Genomic DNA, 17,479 nt, shown 5'->3' on the forward strand with positions numbered 1-17,479 from the left:
ACAGTAATGACAAATTATGTGGGAATTTTTTGTTCAAGCATATTTAGGTTAAGAGTTTTTTTTTTTTTTTTTTTGAAAAAATTAACAAAATTGAGGTCATTGTAATGATACAAAAGTTGAAATTCGAATTGGAGAAAAGTAAAAATAATAAAAATTTGTTTTCACTTTTTAAAAAGTAAATTGAAATTGTTTTTAAAACTTTCATGGCCAAACACCACAAATTTCATGAAGCAAAATACTTTTTCGAAAAAAGTAAAAATATTTTATGGTCAAAAGGCCTCTTAGCTGTTGGTTGAAATCAAATTGAGGTGTTTAGACATATATTATCAAAATTGAGGTGTTTAGACATATATTATCAAAATTGAAGTGATTACTTATTGGCTCATGTCAAGTTTGATTGTATTATGGGCATAGGGATTTCATCATAACTTACTGGGTGTTTGGATGAGAGTTAGCCTTCTGTTCGGGGTTCAGCCGAACCCCCTTCGACGGAAAAATATACTATTTATATATGATTAAAATTATTTTTTATGTGGTTATAATAGGTGTTGAACCCCATTTGATTAAGTTTTTTTTGAATATGAAACCCCCTTAGTTGAAATTCTAAATTTTCTTTGAATATAAAACACCCTTCTTTGAAATTCTGGCTCCGCCTCTGATGAGAGTAGTCATTTTTATGGATTTTTTTCGGCTCCCACGATTTTTTTGTTAACATATGATCATTTTAAGATGTCACTTGCGAAAATGTAATACTTATTATGTTTTAATTTGTTTGGTCTGTTTTAATCTAATATGTCATGAAATTTTAAAAAATGAAGATTAAATTTTGTGGTTTTTAAAAAATGCTTTAATATATCAAATATTATTTAATTTTGTAATACGTGGGAAATCGAAATTAATGAATTGCTAAAAGGAGGAAGTTCAGGACGAAGACTATTTTGACTTATACACTATAATGAAGACCAGATCAGATAAAAAAAAGAGTAGTATAATGAAAGACTGATCATGTCATTTTCCTTAGCCCCTCAGTCGGTGCTTGTACTGCTACTTTGTCCGATTCTCTTAATAAATGGCCTTTCCATAGTAATCCTCAACCTGTAGATTATTCTGTTTTTTGCACTTTCATAACATCAATAATTGGCTCATAATTACAACAATTACAAGGGGTTAATTATCTACATGTTGTATATTAATGTATTGCGAAGTTCCTTTTTGACAAATCTTGAACAGTGGTCAATTGAATTCAAGATTGGTTACTGTTAAATTTTCAGCCGAAAGAAGACAGAAAGTCAGTACTTGGAAGTCAGTCACCTCATTTTTACTTCTGTGTTTGAGCCCAGAATCTTGTTTGAAGAGTATGAATTGAGTAGACACCTGAAAAATGAAAAATCTTGAACACCCCATTGAAGTGGAGATTGGTTACTGTGAATTTTTCAGCCAAAAGAACACAAGAAAGTCAAGATTTTTGGAGTCTGACACTTTGTTTGAAGTTTACTGCTTCCTCCCAGAATCTTGTTTGGTGAGTACAAGTGGTGGAGACACTGAATAATGAAAAATCTTGAACATCCAATTGAAGTCAATATTGGTTAGTGTGCATTTTTCAGCCAAAAGAACTTCAAAAAGTCGAAGGTATTTTGGAGTCTGACAACTTGTTTGGAGAGTACAAATGGAGGAAGCACTGAAAAATGGGATCTTGGTTTTTACGGTCAATGGAAAAAGATTTGAGCTTCCTAGTGTTGATCCTTCAACTACTTTGCTCGAGTTCTTGCGCACTGAGACTTGCTTCAAAAGTCCCAAGTCAGGCTGTGGTGAAGGTCATACTCCTTCCTATATCCTTGTGTTATATATGCATAGAGGCGGATTTAGAATTTAAACTTGAGAACGTCAACCTGTAAGATTCTTAGCATTTGAACACTTTGACTAATGAAATTATAGAGTTCAAACTTTAATATTTGCTGAAATTTTAGAAGTTTTTCACATGTAAATCTATGTGTACTTTTTGATATTGGTATTTTTGTTGTAATGTGTTGACTCCTTCTGCATTATTTTTCTTTTTTTGCTTTTCTTGAAAAATAGGTATCTCTAAATGTGCATAACACGTTACCCGCTTGCTCTAAAGAGAGTTATGAAAATGTCTAAATGACTAAATTCTCTGTAATGCTACCAATCTATTGCTTTTTCTAGGTGCTGACTTTAAACATCGTCTTATGTATAGAAATCGAGCGGTGCTATACTTGTAGGATTGAAACTATATGACTTGAGTTGAGGGGAAAGGAAAAGAAAAGAGAGAGCAGTATTTATGCTGCTAGGTTCTTTTCTTTGTGCTGCTTGGCCTTCTGATTCTGTACATGGTTTAGTTCTGTAATTTTAAGTGCCTGCTGTTTGTGGAGTCCTTCTGTAGCACATAAATTGGTTATTGTTATTTTGTCCTTTTGTAGTAATTGGATGTTTTCCTTTTATAGGTCACTACTACTTTGTATCTCCTATTCCTTTCCGTTTCTGATTATTAGGAAGCTAGGAGACCCAGTGGTGAAATCTTATGCTTATCTTCTGTATCTATCTATATCTAAAACTTAAAGAATACAAGTTAATGTGAGGTATGCCTTTTTTTTATTCTATTGGTAAGTTTAGGCAAGCTTGAAATTGTATTACTTTGGAAGTCTTTGAAGAAGTTTTCAGCTCACCAACTTGATTTTCTAAAATATCTGATGTTTAATGCGCAAAATGAGAATTTAGTTCGAGAAATAGCTATCAAATTCCTAATTTGAATGGTTGCAGGTGGTTGTGGTGCTTGTGTTGTTCTTCTCTCAAAGTATGATCCCCAGCTTAAACGGGTTGAAGATTTTAGTGTGAGTTCATGCCTTACACTTCTTTGCAGTTTAAATGGTTGCGCAATTACTACAAGTGATGGCCTAGGAAACACCAAGGATGGTTTCCACTCAATTCATGAAAGGTTTGCAGGTTTTCATGCTTCTCAATGTGGATACTGCACTCCAGGAATGTGTATGTCCTTTTTCTCGGCTCTTATCAATGCTGATAAAGCAAACCACACAGATCCTGCACCAGGATTCTCTAAGTTGACTGTATCTGAAGCCGAAAAATCTATAGCAGGGAACCTTTGTCGCTGTACTGGATATCGGCCCATTGCTGATGCCTGCAAGACTTTTGCGGCAGATGTTGATGTAGAGGATTTGGGTCTCAATTCCTTTTGGAAAAAGAAAGATTCCAGGGATATAAAAGTGAGTAAGTTACCTCCCTATAATCCAGGTAAGAAGTTTACTACATTTTCTACATCCTTGAAAAGAGAATCTGCCGCATGTTTGGACTCCAGAAAGTATCCATGGGACACTCCTATTTCTATTGACGAGCTTCGAAGTTTGTTGCACTCCAATTTGGCTGAAAATGGGGCAAGAATTAAGCTGGTTGTTGGTAACACAGGGACAGGATATTACAAGGAAACCCAGCGATATGACCGATACGTTGATTTGAGATATATCCCTGAGCTTTCAGTCATCAGATTAGATCACATGGGAATTGAAGTAGGGGCTGCAGTGACCATCTCTAAACTTATTTCATTTTTGAAGGAGGAAAAAAAAATCAGTTTGAATTCATACGGAAAGCTGGTTAGCCAAAAGTTGGCTCAGCACATGGAGAAGATTGCTTCCCCATTTATTAGAAACTCTGCTAGCATTGGGGGAAATTTGGTTATGGCACAGAGGGACGGTTTTCCTTCCGATATTGCTACATTATTTCTTTGTTTGGGTGCTACTATCTGCATAATGACTAGTCAAGGACATGAAAAACTCACATTTGAGGAGTTCTCAGCAAGGCCACAACTGGACTCGAGGAATGTGCTGCTTAGTCTTTTGTTTCCATTTAAAAAGGAAGGAAGTTCAACCTGTTCTAAGTTTTTGTTTGAAACCTATCGAGCTTCACCACGACCTCTTGGAAATGCTTTGGCATATGTAAATGCTGCTTTCCTAGCCAATGTTTCTTTCCACGGGAATGGGGTCCTGATAAACGATATCCAGTTGGCTTTTGGTGCTTACGGCACAAAACATGCAACAAGAGCCAAAAAAGTAGAGGATTATCTAACTGGGAAGATATTAAGCGTTAATGTATTGTCCGAAGCACTTAAATTAGTCAAACATGTTGTGGTACCTGTAGATGGCACTACTCACCCAGATTACAGGTCAAGCACGGTAGTCAGTTTTCTTTTTGAGTTTCTTTTTTGCTTCACCACTGTTGATCCCATGATGTCTAGTGGTTTGTTAAAGGGAATTACTTTGGTAACGGAGGTTTCAGAAAGTAACAAAGCCGGTTATATTAGTGAAGAGAAACGACAGACTCTATTATCATCTGCTAAGCAGGTTGTGGAATCAAGCAAAGAGTACTATCCAGTGGGTGAACCAATGAAAAAATTTGGAGCCTCCATGCAAGCTTCTGGTCTGTTTTCACCTTTAGCAATTTATTTCCCCTCATGCATCATGTAACCTGAGTTTTATGTCATTTTGAATCCTATTTGTGGCGCTTCTGTAAAAGTTGGTCTGTGATGAGGTAAACTGATTATAGCCCTACATGTATTACCTTTGTATGTATCCTTATACCGTTGCCAACCACCTCCACAACCATCAAACCACCAACCACCACAATCGACAACCTCTATCACCAATCACCTCCACCACCAGCCTTCACCATAGAGCCAACATCACCATCCACCTTTACCACTAGTCACCACCACCAACCTCTACATCACAATTACCATCACCAGCTTTCTTTACCAGTAGTCACACCACCAACCACCTCCACCCCCCACTACCACCATAATTCACCACCACACATCCATCATCTTTTGCCAGCACAACGCAACCACTACTGCATAAGCACCATTTCAGCATCTTTCGTTCAACGACGATCACCACCTGCCATAACCCTACAACTTTCATTGCCAAAAAAAACAACCACCATAATTTTTCAGTGTTCAGATCTAGGTGCAATGTTTTAATATTCAGTTTCAGACATTTTAAACTTTGAAAAAATCAACAGGCGTCTTATTACCTTAGTGAGGAAAAACAATTACAATTGCAGGTGAAGCTGTTTATGTAGATGACATTCCATCACCACCAAACTGCCTACATGGAGCATTTATCTATAGTACAAGACCATTAGCAGGGGTAAAGGGCATCCACTTTGGATCTAATTCAATTCCTGATGGAATTGCTGCCATTATTACTTTTAAAGATATCCCAAGCGGAGGAGCAAATGTAGGATCTAAGACCATTTTTGGTCTCGAACCTTTATTTGCAGATGATCTCGCCCGATATGCTGGTGACCGAATTGCTTTTGTGGTAAGCCCTTGGTTTCAAGAATCTTTTGTTAAAATAGGTTTAGGCAAAATGATTGCTTATATACTTCTCTATAGAGGACATTTTAAACTATTTCTTTTATGGTTAATGTTCTCAAATAACTCAGGTTGCGGAAAGTCAGCGATCTGCAGATGTGGCTGCAAGCATGGCCACTGTTGAATATGACACTGAAAATATAGATTCTCCCATTTTAACCGTTGAGGAAGCCGTTCAGAAATCCAGTTTATTCCAAGTACCAGCATTTGTATATCCAAAACAAGTTGGTGATTTCTCAAAAGGAATGGCTGACGCCGACCACAAGATTCTCTCTGCTGAGGTACTTTGATTAGCTCTCTAGTGATTTCTTTTAAACAAGTTCTTGAAACTCACTTACTAAGAGGTGGGATGTCATATGTTTACCTGTAAAATTTACTAATGGTTCATGATGAAGTGTGTGACCATCTCATTTAAAAGCTTAAGGAGTTGGAATGAGCACATTTTTTTTATTTACTTTTTATGTTTTCAACAGTTCAAATTTATCAGTGGTTGGTCCTGCTAATAATATTTTGCAGTTGAGACTTGGGTCCCAGTACTACTTTTATATGGAGGCACAAACTGCTCTAGCAGTTCCAGATGAAGATAACTGTATGGTTGTCTATGCATCAAGTCAGTGTCCTGAGTATGCAGGTAGTGTAATTGCTAGTTGTCTTGGTGTCCCCGAGCATAACATCCGTGTTGTCACAAGAAGGGTTGGAGGTGGATTTGGAGGCAAGGCAGTGAGAGCAATGCCTGTGAGTATCTGCTACTTCTAATAGAGAGTGAAACTAAATGAAGAAAACATGAATTTTCTGCTTACATGGAAGTTAAGTCAACTCTTTGCTTACACGGGATGGAAAACATAACTTGTAACTTTTTGCACATCAATGATCAGAGGAGACAAACTTTAAATCTATATTTTTTTTAAAAAAGCCTCTTTGTGTCTTCCCAGGTGGGATCAAGTTTGACATGAAATTTTTTTCTTTTATTGAGACCTATAAAATTTCCATGCCCTCTAAACAATGTAATCATAGTAGTGGAGTGATATGTGGAAAACATGGCTAAAGTTTGTGGGAGTCTTCAGTAGTAGGATGAGAAAGAAACTTCATATGCAGCTATCTATATGTTTAGATATAATTAGAACTTAGAAGGTGATACAAGTATCTTGTGGACATTCCAATTCATATATTTTTAAATAAGACGTCGTCTAGGTTCCTTTTTCCATTTTTTGGTTCTGTTGTACTAAACTCTCTTTAGAGGCTTTGTTATTCCATAGCTAAGCATGAACAAAATGTCCTCATTTTTTTTCCCGGTGTCCTCTTTGATAACGTCTTTTATGTTTTCCCAATCATGTATGAAAAATTTCACGACATTGATTAGCTTTGGGGTTTAATTATTTACATGATAGATATAGTGCATGGATCCAGATAAACTATGAAATGACAACGGAAGACATGAATAATCCTGAAATGAGTGCCTACCTCATCTTTCAAGACATAACATTCACTTCCACTCCTCCTTTTATATTTCTCTTTTTTTCTTTCTCCTTCCCTCTTTCTATTGCAACAGCATTTATAGTTCTGCTGTGAAAATCTATACATGATATGTTAGGTCTCCACAGCTTGTGCACTTGCAGCGCTGAAGTTACAATGCCCTGTCAGGATATACGTCAACCGAAAGACCGACATGATAATGGCAGGAGGGAGACACCCCATGAAAATAACATACAGTGTTGGATTCAAGTCAAATGGCAGAATCACCGCCTTACATCTTGATGTATTGGTAAATGCTGGGATCACTGAAGATGTAAGCCCTGTCATACCATCAAACTTTATTGGTGCTCTCAAAAAGTATGATTGGGGTGCCTTATCTTTTGATATTAAAGTATGTAAGACAAATCTTACCAGCAAATCAGCTATGCGTGGCCCTGGGGAGGTGCAAGGATCTTATGTCGCCGAAGCTATAATGGAACATGTAGCAAGTGTACTATCTATGGAGGTGGACTCCATCAGAAAACAAAATATTCACACCTTTGAAAGTCTCAAATTATTCTATGGACATAGTGCAGGAGATATAGGTGATTATACTTTGCCAGATATCATCGATAAGTTGGCCACATCATCAAGTTTTGTCCAAAGAAGTGAGATGATAGAACAATATAACCAAAAAACTATATGGAAGAAAAGGGGCATTTCTCGAGTTCCACTGGTCTATGAATCTACACAACGACCAACGCCTGGAAAAGTAAGCATTCTTTCGGACGGATCAGTGATTGTAGAGGTTGGAGGTATTGAAATTGGCCAGGGTCTATGGACAAAGGTCAAGCAAATGACTGCCTATGGTCTTAGTTTGATTGAAAGTAGTTGGAGTGAAGAGCTTGTGGAGAAAGTACGTGTCATACAAGCAGACACTTTAAGCTTAGTGCAAGGCGGGTTTACTGCTGGAAGTACTACATCTGAATCGAGCTGTGAAGCAGTTAGATTGTGCTGCAAAATATTAGTTGAAAGACTAACGCCTCTGAAGAAGAAATTGCAAGAACAAAATGGTTCTGTTGATTGGACTACTCTGATTTGCCAGGTTTCTCTTTTCTGTTGTGCTTCTCTTTTAACTTCCTTATATTACAATTTTCTATGATATAATCATTCACTGTCCCTTCATGAGGTTATAGTTCATGCTCCAAACAGAATTATAGTTTCTATAGATGACTTCAAACTGAAGCAGTCACAAGGATAGTATATGGTGAAGAACAGACTAAAATTGGAAACATCTGTCAGTATAGTGCTGGGCTTTAATTTTTTAAGACCATAATAAATTAATTTAGACTTGAAAGGGAATGTATGAAATCTAGCTCCTGATCCATTTGTGTGAACGAAATCTCTTAAAACAATAATACATTATGCATATCTAGATATCTCAATTCATCTCAACTGTGACAGTTGAATACTCCATCTTACAAAATGATCATCTAGACACCTCCAAAATTGTCCCGCCAGCGTCGGGTGTCCACGAGACGCAGTGGGGACAAGTTGGAGTGTTTAGTTGCGAGCTGAAATCAAGTTGAGGTGTCTGGATGTGCACTCTCAAAGTTGGAGTGCTTACGTGCTAACTGAAGCTAAGTTTAAGTGTTTGTTTATGTATTATGCCCTCTTTGTGTATGCATCGAATAATATTCAAGTGTTCAAATTCTGATTCTTCCGTACCCCTCTCAGGCACAATTTCAAGCAATAAACTTAGCAGCAAATTCTTATTATGTGCCGGAATCCAGCTCTGTGCAATATCTGAATTATGGTGCTGCTGTCAGCGAGGTAAACTTAATTCTTTTCCCACTCAATCTTGTAGCTCAATGTGGAAACTCTTGTTGTTTCATCTCGTTCTCGAGGATTACATCAATTCTCAATATCCTAATGAGCTCAAAACATTTTACCGGATATTCTAGTTTTTGAAGCATTTAGCAACCATATGGTGCTGTAGCACCTTTTAAAGGAAACTAACAGTAAAGATGTTGGTTTTTGCAGGTGGAGATAGATATCCTGACAGGAGAAACAACAATTTTGCAATCAGATATTATGTATGACTGTGGACAGAGCTTGAACCCAGCTGTTGATATGGGACAGGTCTATCGAAAATTTACTCCCAAGTTTTTGCTTTTATAATGCGGATTTCCTTAAACAATTAAGAAGTATATGACGGTAACTATTGTTCATGACAGTAACTATTGTTCAGTTGAAAGAACCCGTTCTTAATTGTGTTTGCTTATTTTAAATTCATCTTATTCATCTAACCCCTTTTTTTCCGATAGATAGGATTTATTAATAACAAAAAACATTCGTACAAGGTTTGACTTATCTTAGCGCATATATCATTATTTGGTAATGACTTACAACATTAAACTCTCGAAAATTACCTTGTTTTTTCTGTGTAGATATTCTTCATGGTTGGGCATCCTAACTTAGCCAGCATGGACCCGCAATTGTCAATGATGTTCGAATAGTGATTGTTTCCATGTGCATGAAAATTTCCTATTGATCACCTTCTTAATATCAATTTATTTTCTTTCAGATTGAAGGGGCTTTTGTACAGGGGATTGGATTTTTTATGCTCGAAGAATATCTTACGAACACAGATGGATTGGTTGTTTCAGATAGCACTTGGACATATAAGATCCCCACAATGGACACAATACCCAAAAGTTTCAATGTTCAAGTGCTAAACAGCGGACATCACGAGAAACGTGTTCTGTCTTCTAAAGGTACCGTTCTATCTTCATTCCATCAATCAGACAAGATCTCAATTTTCTTTTCATTTGTTTCTTAGTTACTATTATGGTGACTTGTCAGTGAATTCTTCTTGATGATTTTGTGACCATTTTCCATGAATTATGGATAAACTTAATTACTAGAAGAAGGTAAAAAAGAGGACCAAGGCTATTTCCAATTATAGGGATAAAGCAAATCTCACTTTGAGGTTTCCTCAAAATGATACATGTCCATTTGTTTGTGTATATTATTGATTCTACTATTACGACTTTTTGCAGCATCCGGTGAACCGCCACTGCTTTTGGCATCCTCAGTTCATTGTGCAACAAGAGCAGCCATTAAAGCAGCAAGGAAACAGCTTAAACTTTGGGGAAAGCTCGACGGGTCAGTTACAGAATTCTATCTGGAGGTCCCTGCCACTTTGCCTGTAGTGAAAACACAGTGCGGCCTAGATTATGTGGAGAAATACTTGGAAACTTTGCTTGATCTGACATCTAGCTAAAATGCCTGAATTCTAGCATTTGGAGACACTCCGTGGACTGGATCTATGTTAGCTCGAACTCTCTAAAAATGTTGTCGTACCTGTGTCGGATCCTTAAGAAATACACTACTTACGGAATATTCGAGAAGCATCCATCAACATTTGTGAAGAGTCCAACAGAGGCTTGGATCATATGTATAAACAAAGACTTAGCTTGAAAAAGAATTTGGTTTGTTACGATTCCATAAAATAGCATAAGCAAATTTTATATTTTCTTGTATACAAGCCCAGTCATAAATCTACAAGATTTTGTCCATATATACCATATATATAATAAAGCAAAGAAGTTTGCATAATTTTATGACAAGTGGTATATTAAGAACCAGCCACTTAGTATTTTGGCAATAAAAATCTATTTTCTTGGCAACAAAATTTATTTTACTGATTAATTATTTATTTTATATATAGATTTTTAAATTTTCATGTCTATTTTCATATTGTGGTAAAAAATATTGAATGAGCACTATTATTTATTTTTATTCTATTATTTCATATTTTCATATTTATTTTCATATTTTCACAATATTTTTATATCGTCATAAAAATAATTATAATTGACTCCTATGAATGAACACTATTTTAAGTATTTATATATTTCAACTCTATATATATAATAAAGCAAAATGTTTGATGAATACTTTTATTTATTTTTATTCTATTATTTCATATTGTGATAAAAAAAATAATTAGAATTGACTCCTATTAATGAACACTATTATAATTATTTATATATTTTATATTGTGGTAAAAAATAATTAAGTTTGACTTCTATTTAATTAGTATATAGATTATTTCATAGATATGTAAAAATTAAAAAAAAAATCGACATAAAAATTTCGTCAATTACTCTTAATTACACTATCATTAGGAGTAATTTCACAATTTGTATTCTAAATATATATTTCAATCAAGCTATAGAAGTAATTTCACAATCTGTATTCCAATTTTCAAATATATATTTCAATCAATCAAGTGATTTAAGAAGATAATCCGTCAATTACTTCTAATTCCACTATCATTAGGAGTAATTTCACAATTTGTATTCCAAATATATATTTCAATCAAGCTATAAGAGTAATTCCACAATCTGTATTCCAATTTTTAAATATATATTGCAATCAAACGATACTTTTAATTCCACAATTTGTATTCCAATTTTCAAATATATATTCCAATCAATCAAGTGATTTAAGAAGATCATACAAATGGTAGATGGATATGATAAGTGAATTGTAGATTTTATTAGTCCCATGAGTGAAAAGTAGATGGCTATGGTTAGTGAATCGTATATACATTAAACAAACCTTTATACTGCCAATCATTACTATATATGGCTATGGTAAGTGCTACTAAATTGTAATACAACTAATCATGATGCAATAATTTTATATGGAAAAGTAATATATTTTCGTCATATATTCTGATCATAGTTGATTCTAACTAATTTTGTAAAAAAAATCATATAATTATAAAAGAAAATGCATATTTAACATAATTATTATTAGTTAAGACAAGTATCATCTTGAGAACTAACTATTTGAATTCTTATAACAAAAAACTATCATTTCATAACAAAAAGTTATTTTGTTGATTATTAACATTCATTTCTATTAGATGAAAACTATTATGATTGTTTAATTATTTCATATTAAGAATAGTAGTTAATTATTTCATATTTATTTTATATTATGATAAAAATAACTAAGTTTTATTTATATTGGATGAAAAATATTAAGAGTTAAGGGACATTAATATCATACATTTATTCAAAATTTTCATATTATGGTATATATAAATCAATTAAGTTTGACTAATATTGAATGAGAACTACAATTACGGAAAGAGAGATAATTATGTAATCAATTAAATATAAAAAATTACAGGAGATGTAGTGCACAAAAATAGAAAATTTTAAGTATTTACTTTTCAACAATTCTATATTTATCAGAATTAAAGCATAATATTTATATTTAAATGATTTATACTTGAGTTGTAGGTTAAGAATTATAAATTGCCAATAAGATTATTAATTCGGATTAATTTTCCTTTATCGATAGGCTTTTTTCAATATGTTAGGTTATTCTATAAAATATTTACTATATTGTGTATAATATTACCATAACAAATAATTTACATGACATAAAATCTCTTTTTTGCCATATTAATGAATTTTAAAAAAATATAAAAGCAAACGATCTATAGTATATTTCAATCAATATCGATTATTTCCTTTTTTAGCTAGAATTTTTTTTGCTAATTCTACCTAAACAATTTATTACTAATTTATTGCTCAAACATGGTAAATTGCTTACAAATTAAAATCTCAATTAATTCTCTTTCATGTAGGGACTCTTTTTCGCAAGTAAACAAACTTGTTCATTTAAATCACAGCCTTTTGTGTGACCAAATTAATTGATCAATTTATTTATTTTTACTTTGTTTAGATTTTTAAGCAAATATTAATATGAAAAAGTTATTTCATATTTTAATTATCACATTAATTATATGAAAGTTTTGATTAGTAGTCAAGCAACATATATTGTAAAATAATATTGTAATTAAGAGTCATTTCTATATAAAAATTTCTATGTAAAATACTATATATATGTGAATTCTAACTCCACAATATCAATCTATGAGATTATCTGAAGAAGAAAGCATAGAAATAAGAACTCGCTCAACTAAGGAGGAGGCTTTATTCAACTCTTAGTTTATTTCCACAGAAGAAAGAAAAGACCATTGTTGTGTACACATACGGTTCTATAGAGAATTAGTTTTGAACTTTTTTATTATTTTCTCTGAATACTATTCACTCACATACTCACTATCATATTCTATAATGATTTAATTATTGTTATATAGTTTCTTCTGCAATTTGTAAAAAAAAAAATTGATACTAATTGCTTGAGGATATGTATTTTGTTTTTTAATTTATTTCTGAGTAGTTGATGATTTCTAGATTATGAACCCAACTGATTTTATTTTCTTATTTAGTCTTGCTATTTTTTTTTTATCTTCCAATTAATAGTTGTATTCTCTTTCCTGTATTTTTCATTACTTCGATTTTGTTTACATGTTTGAAATCTTTGTTATTGGTATGATTATTCATTAAACTTAATTGATACTACTTTGTTTTTCTATATAGTTTTTGGAAGAAATTAAGATACAAAAACCTAACAGAATTACAAATTATTGAGTGTCATTTTGAGAAAATGTGAATTTCCCTATTTGATTTTCAATGAGGTTGTGAATACTTGTCTCTGTGTGTGTGTATTGGTGAAATATTTATATACACATCTATATACATAATAAAGTTATATAGTCTAGCCTAAATTTAAGTCAAGTGGCATCTTGAGAACTATCCTCTTGAATTCTTACAACAAAAAACTATCATTTTATAACAAAAAGCTATTTTATTGATTATTTAAATATTTAATATTATTTCTTATTTTGTATTTTGGTAAAAAATAACTAATATTTATTTCTATTGGGTGTAAGCTATTATGATTTCATACTATTTCATTTAATATTATTTCATATTGTGATTAAAATAAATTAATTTTATCGATGAAAACTATTACGATTGTTTGATTATTTCATATTAAGATTAGTAGTTAATTATGTCATATTATTCTATGTTTTTATTGCTTATTTATTTATTTATTTAATATTATCTCACATTTCATATTGTGGTAAAAATAAATGATTGTTCAATTATTTCATATTAAGATTAGTAGTTAGTTAATTTATGTTTTATCGATTATTTATTTATTTATTTGTTTGTTTATTTATTTATTTATTTATTTATTTATTTATTTATTTCATAGCCTTCATATGTTTAAAAAAAGTTTGTAATATTATTTGTGCAATTACTTGACATATATGAAAAGACATATTGAGTAACTCAATATGACAGGGTAATCAATTACAATCAAGAGATATAATTGGAAAAGAAATATTTTAATTGAGATGAGAAACTTTTAGTATTAATGGAAGGATGTAAAATTTTGAATTCAAATAAAACAAAAATACGAATTTAATTGAAAGACAGTGAAAATTAGATATTACTACTATATTGAGACTAATCCAACTAATTAAACAAATATTGAGACTAATCCAACTAATTAAACAATCTTTGTATGAATTTCACTAATTACATTTTTGTATAATAGAAAATAGTTAATTTCCAATCTTGAAACAAATATTATCAATTGGGGAATATGATAATATAGATGTCACCAATATGGGTTGTGGTGCAGTGGATGGAGCTACTCCACCCTTGACCAGAGGTCGAGGGTTTGACCTTGGGTATGGAGAAAACTCTGTTGGGAGCGCTGCCACCTTAAAAATATAGATGTCATCCCTCAAAATATGCAAACAATATAAATAATAATATTATATTTAAAAAAATTATGATTTCATTATAACTGAGTAAATCAAGAAAGTATTATAAGAAAAATTTGTGAATTAATAATCAGTAAGCAATCAAACAAATTATATGAAAAAAGTTTAATTGACATTTAAAACAAAAAATTTCAACTTTAATTGTAAATAAGTTTGACCTATTTTTGTAAAATAATAAATGAATGAATATAAGAAAATCCGTAATTAGGAAAGAAAATAATTGTTACCTCATTTGAGTAATTAGAAAATTATAAAGATAATTAAATAATCAATTGACTATAGTAAAATCATAATTTTATAAGAAATTTTTGAGAAATAAATCAGTATTGAGAAAAAAATTAATTGTTACCTTTTCAAAATTCTTCCCCAAATTATAAAGGTAACTAATATCAAATTAATATAATCAAACTATAAAAATATGAGAAATTTATGGGATTGAATTTCCGAAATCATAAAGGTAACTAATATCAATTATTTCCGTTTTTGAGTCCTTTATGTAATTGTACATTAATTAAATATAATCAAGATATAAAATTAGGACATATTTATGGTAAGTAGATATTTATAATATTAATAATAATTTTATTTTCATCAAATTAATTAGATTAAATTGATGTAAAAATCCGTTAATATTGAGAATTATTTTAACAGAAAATACATTCAAAGTTACGTAATTGATATACATCACAACAATAGCAAACCCAGTATACTTCCACAAAATGAGGTCTGGGGTAATTGATATACATATATTGGTAAAAAAAAATCAAACATTGACTACTACTTTAGCCATAAATATATTTTTAAATTTACAACATTAAATTTAAGGAACTTGAGTTATATATTATGATTATAAAATTGGTTGTTATTAATTGAAGTTAATTTGTTGATTGCGTAGTCGTATTACAATTATATCGTACATTATTTATTTAATGAAAACACATATAATTAATTAACTTATTTTGTGCAATCTACTATGAACTTATTAATTCAAATGAAATAATTTTTAAATGGTAAGTTTGGACTATAAAAGAACGGAGATTATTTTATTAAAATTTTAAATTAATATGCATTAATCTATTTTAGTGGGGTATTAGTCTTCAACAAGATCTCCACATTTAAATGGAGTAATTGTATGACTTTAGCATCTCTTATGTATTAAAAAAATAGAGACAAAAAAATATAATGCCACAATATTTTTGAATTATTTAATTCATTTATCACGTTTTAAAATACTGTTTATATCAATTCAGTGATGACTATATGAAAAAGTTAAATTTTGAAAAAATGAATATCTTAAATTTTATAATTTAAGTTAATTTGTGTACTAATTTGAAAAAGTTAATTTATAATTTACATTCTATTTTTATTATATGAAAAATTTGACCTTATATGGCTACATATACTAATTCAATAACACAAAAATATTGTCGCACATTTCTTCTCTCTCTCTCTCTCTCTCTCTCTGTGTGTGTGTGTGTGTGTGTCTGTCTCTGTTATTGTTATTGATCATTAGCCTTATTGGTATTTATCAAGTTTTTCATTATTAATATGTAGAAATAAGAATTGTCAATAGTTTGCTAAATATTAATTCAAAATTTTCATAAATTTCAGGCTTTATATATAAAGATTTCGACATAATAAGAATCACACATATTGATGAAAAGTTATCAATATTTCAGAATGCGAGTTCAGCAGCAGTATATATATATGAGAAGGTTGAACAATGTAATCACAATGTAACATAGGTTTGAAACAAGAAAATCATTTGTTGAAAATGATTTGAATTATTTGCAGTGATTCTTCTTTCTTGAGAAAATTAAGTTTGTTAATTTTTTAATCTCTTTATACAAATATAAATTTATAGTATGAATAATATAATTTCTTCATTATATATTATTTTGACGTCTTGCAAAATGATTGATTTTTTTATTTTATTAATCGTTATTCAATATCATATTTTAGTATAGTAAAAGGCCCACATATTGAAGGAGTGTTATCACTAATTAATAATGAGATTTCAAGAAGAAGAAATCTATAATAAGGTCACTATATATTCAAACAATATAGGTTTGAAACAAGAATATTATTTATTAAAAATGATTTTAATTATTCATAGTGTTTTTCTTTCTTGAGAAAATTAAGTTTGTTACCTTAGTGATTTCTTTATCCAAATACAAATTTTCGTAATATAGGCTCACTAAATAATAAATCTATTAATAAAACAAAAAAAAAACATATCAATTTTTTTGACGCGAATGAAAAATAAAAATTTTAAGATCTTACTTGAGATTATTATGATTTATTCGTTTAAAATTTTAAAATTTTTAGAGATAAATTTTATCCCTTTTTTATATTTAGTATTTTATGATTCTATTTTGACTTAAATATGAATGTTATAAATGATATAACTAGAACAATAATATTTTTTCTTTATACTTGGTCTCCTTTCAATATTCGTATATAGGTAAATAGTTTTAACAAATTTAAATTGATTTTGTCTATTTTTTTTTTTCATTTGAACTAATTTATTATGAATTATTTGTTATGAACTATTCAAAAAACTATAATTTATTGGAGATTTTAACTTACATTTCATTAGTTTATGTTGGTTCATCTGGTCAATGAAATATTTTTTTATGCTTTACTATTTGATAAATTTGTAAATCCAAATTATTTTTTTAATTTATCTTTGTTTAATGATTACTTTTACTTAAATATTATCCGCACATCGTGCGGGTATTAATTCTAGTTTATGTTAAAAGTATTATAAATTACATAATTAACAACTTAAAAAATCTAAAAGATATAAAATATTCAGCCGACTCTTAAAATTATATTAGTGTGACGATACTTAAATTGAAATAGAAGAAAAATTATAATTTAAATTTAAATTATTT

The 17,479-nt window shown here is 30.7% G+C and overlaps 1 protein-coding gene across 5 annotated transcripts; it reads left to right on the plus strand.

Moving 5' to 3' along the window:
- Nucleotides 1-997: 997 nt before the first annotated feature.
- On the plus strand, nucleotides 998-10,445 carry LOC124890242 (indole-3-acetaldehyde oxidase-like). 5 transcript variants are annotated; one of them, XM_047402067.1, is made up of 11 exons: nucleotides 1,000-1,891; nucleotides 2,779-2,849; nucleotides 2,962-4,446; nucleotides 5,089-5,348; nucleotides 5,473-5,682; nucleotides 5,918-6,136; nucleotides 6,993-7,958; nucleotides 8,591-8,686; nucleotides 8,897-8,995; nucleotides 9,441-9,630; nucleotides 9,916-10,445. In XM_047402067.1, exons 3-11 carry the CDS (start codon nucleotides 3,000-3,002, stop codon nucleotides 10,137-10,139), a joined length of 3,711 nt encoding a protein of 1,236 aa, XP_047258023.1. In that variant the 5' UTR covers nucleotides 1,000-1,891; nucleotides 2,779-2,849; nucleotides 2,962-2,999; the 3' UTR covers nucleotides 10,140-10,445. The 5 variants fall into 5 exon arrangements, with proteins under 5 accessions (XP_047258020.1, XP_047258019.1, XP_047258023.1 ...); XM_047402063.1 differs by having other exon boundaries at nucleotides 999-1,814; nucleotides 2,779-4,446; XM_047402065.1 differs by having other exon boundaries at nucleotides 2,779-4,446.
- Nucleotides 10,446-17,479: the final 7,034 nt, after the last annotated feature.

This window comes from Capsicum annuum, unplaced genomic scaffold (assembly GCF_002878395.1).
Source record: "Capsicum annuum cultivar UCD-10X-F1 unplaced genomic scaffold, UCD10Xv1.1 ctg1489, whole genome shotgun sequence".
NCBI lineage: Eukaryota > Viridiplantae > Streptophyta > Magnoliopsida > Solanales > Solanaceae > Capsicum > Capsicum annuum.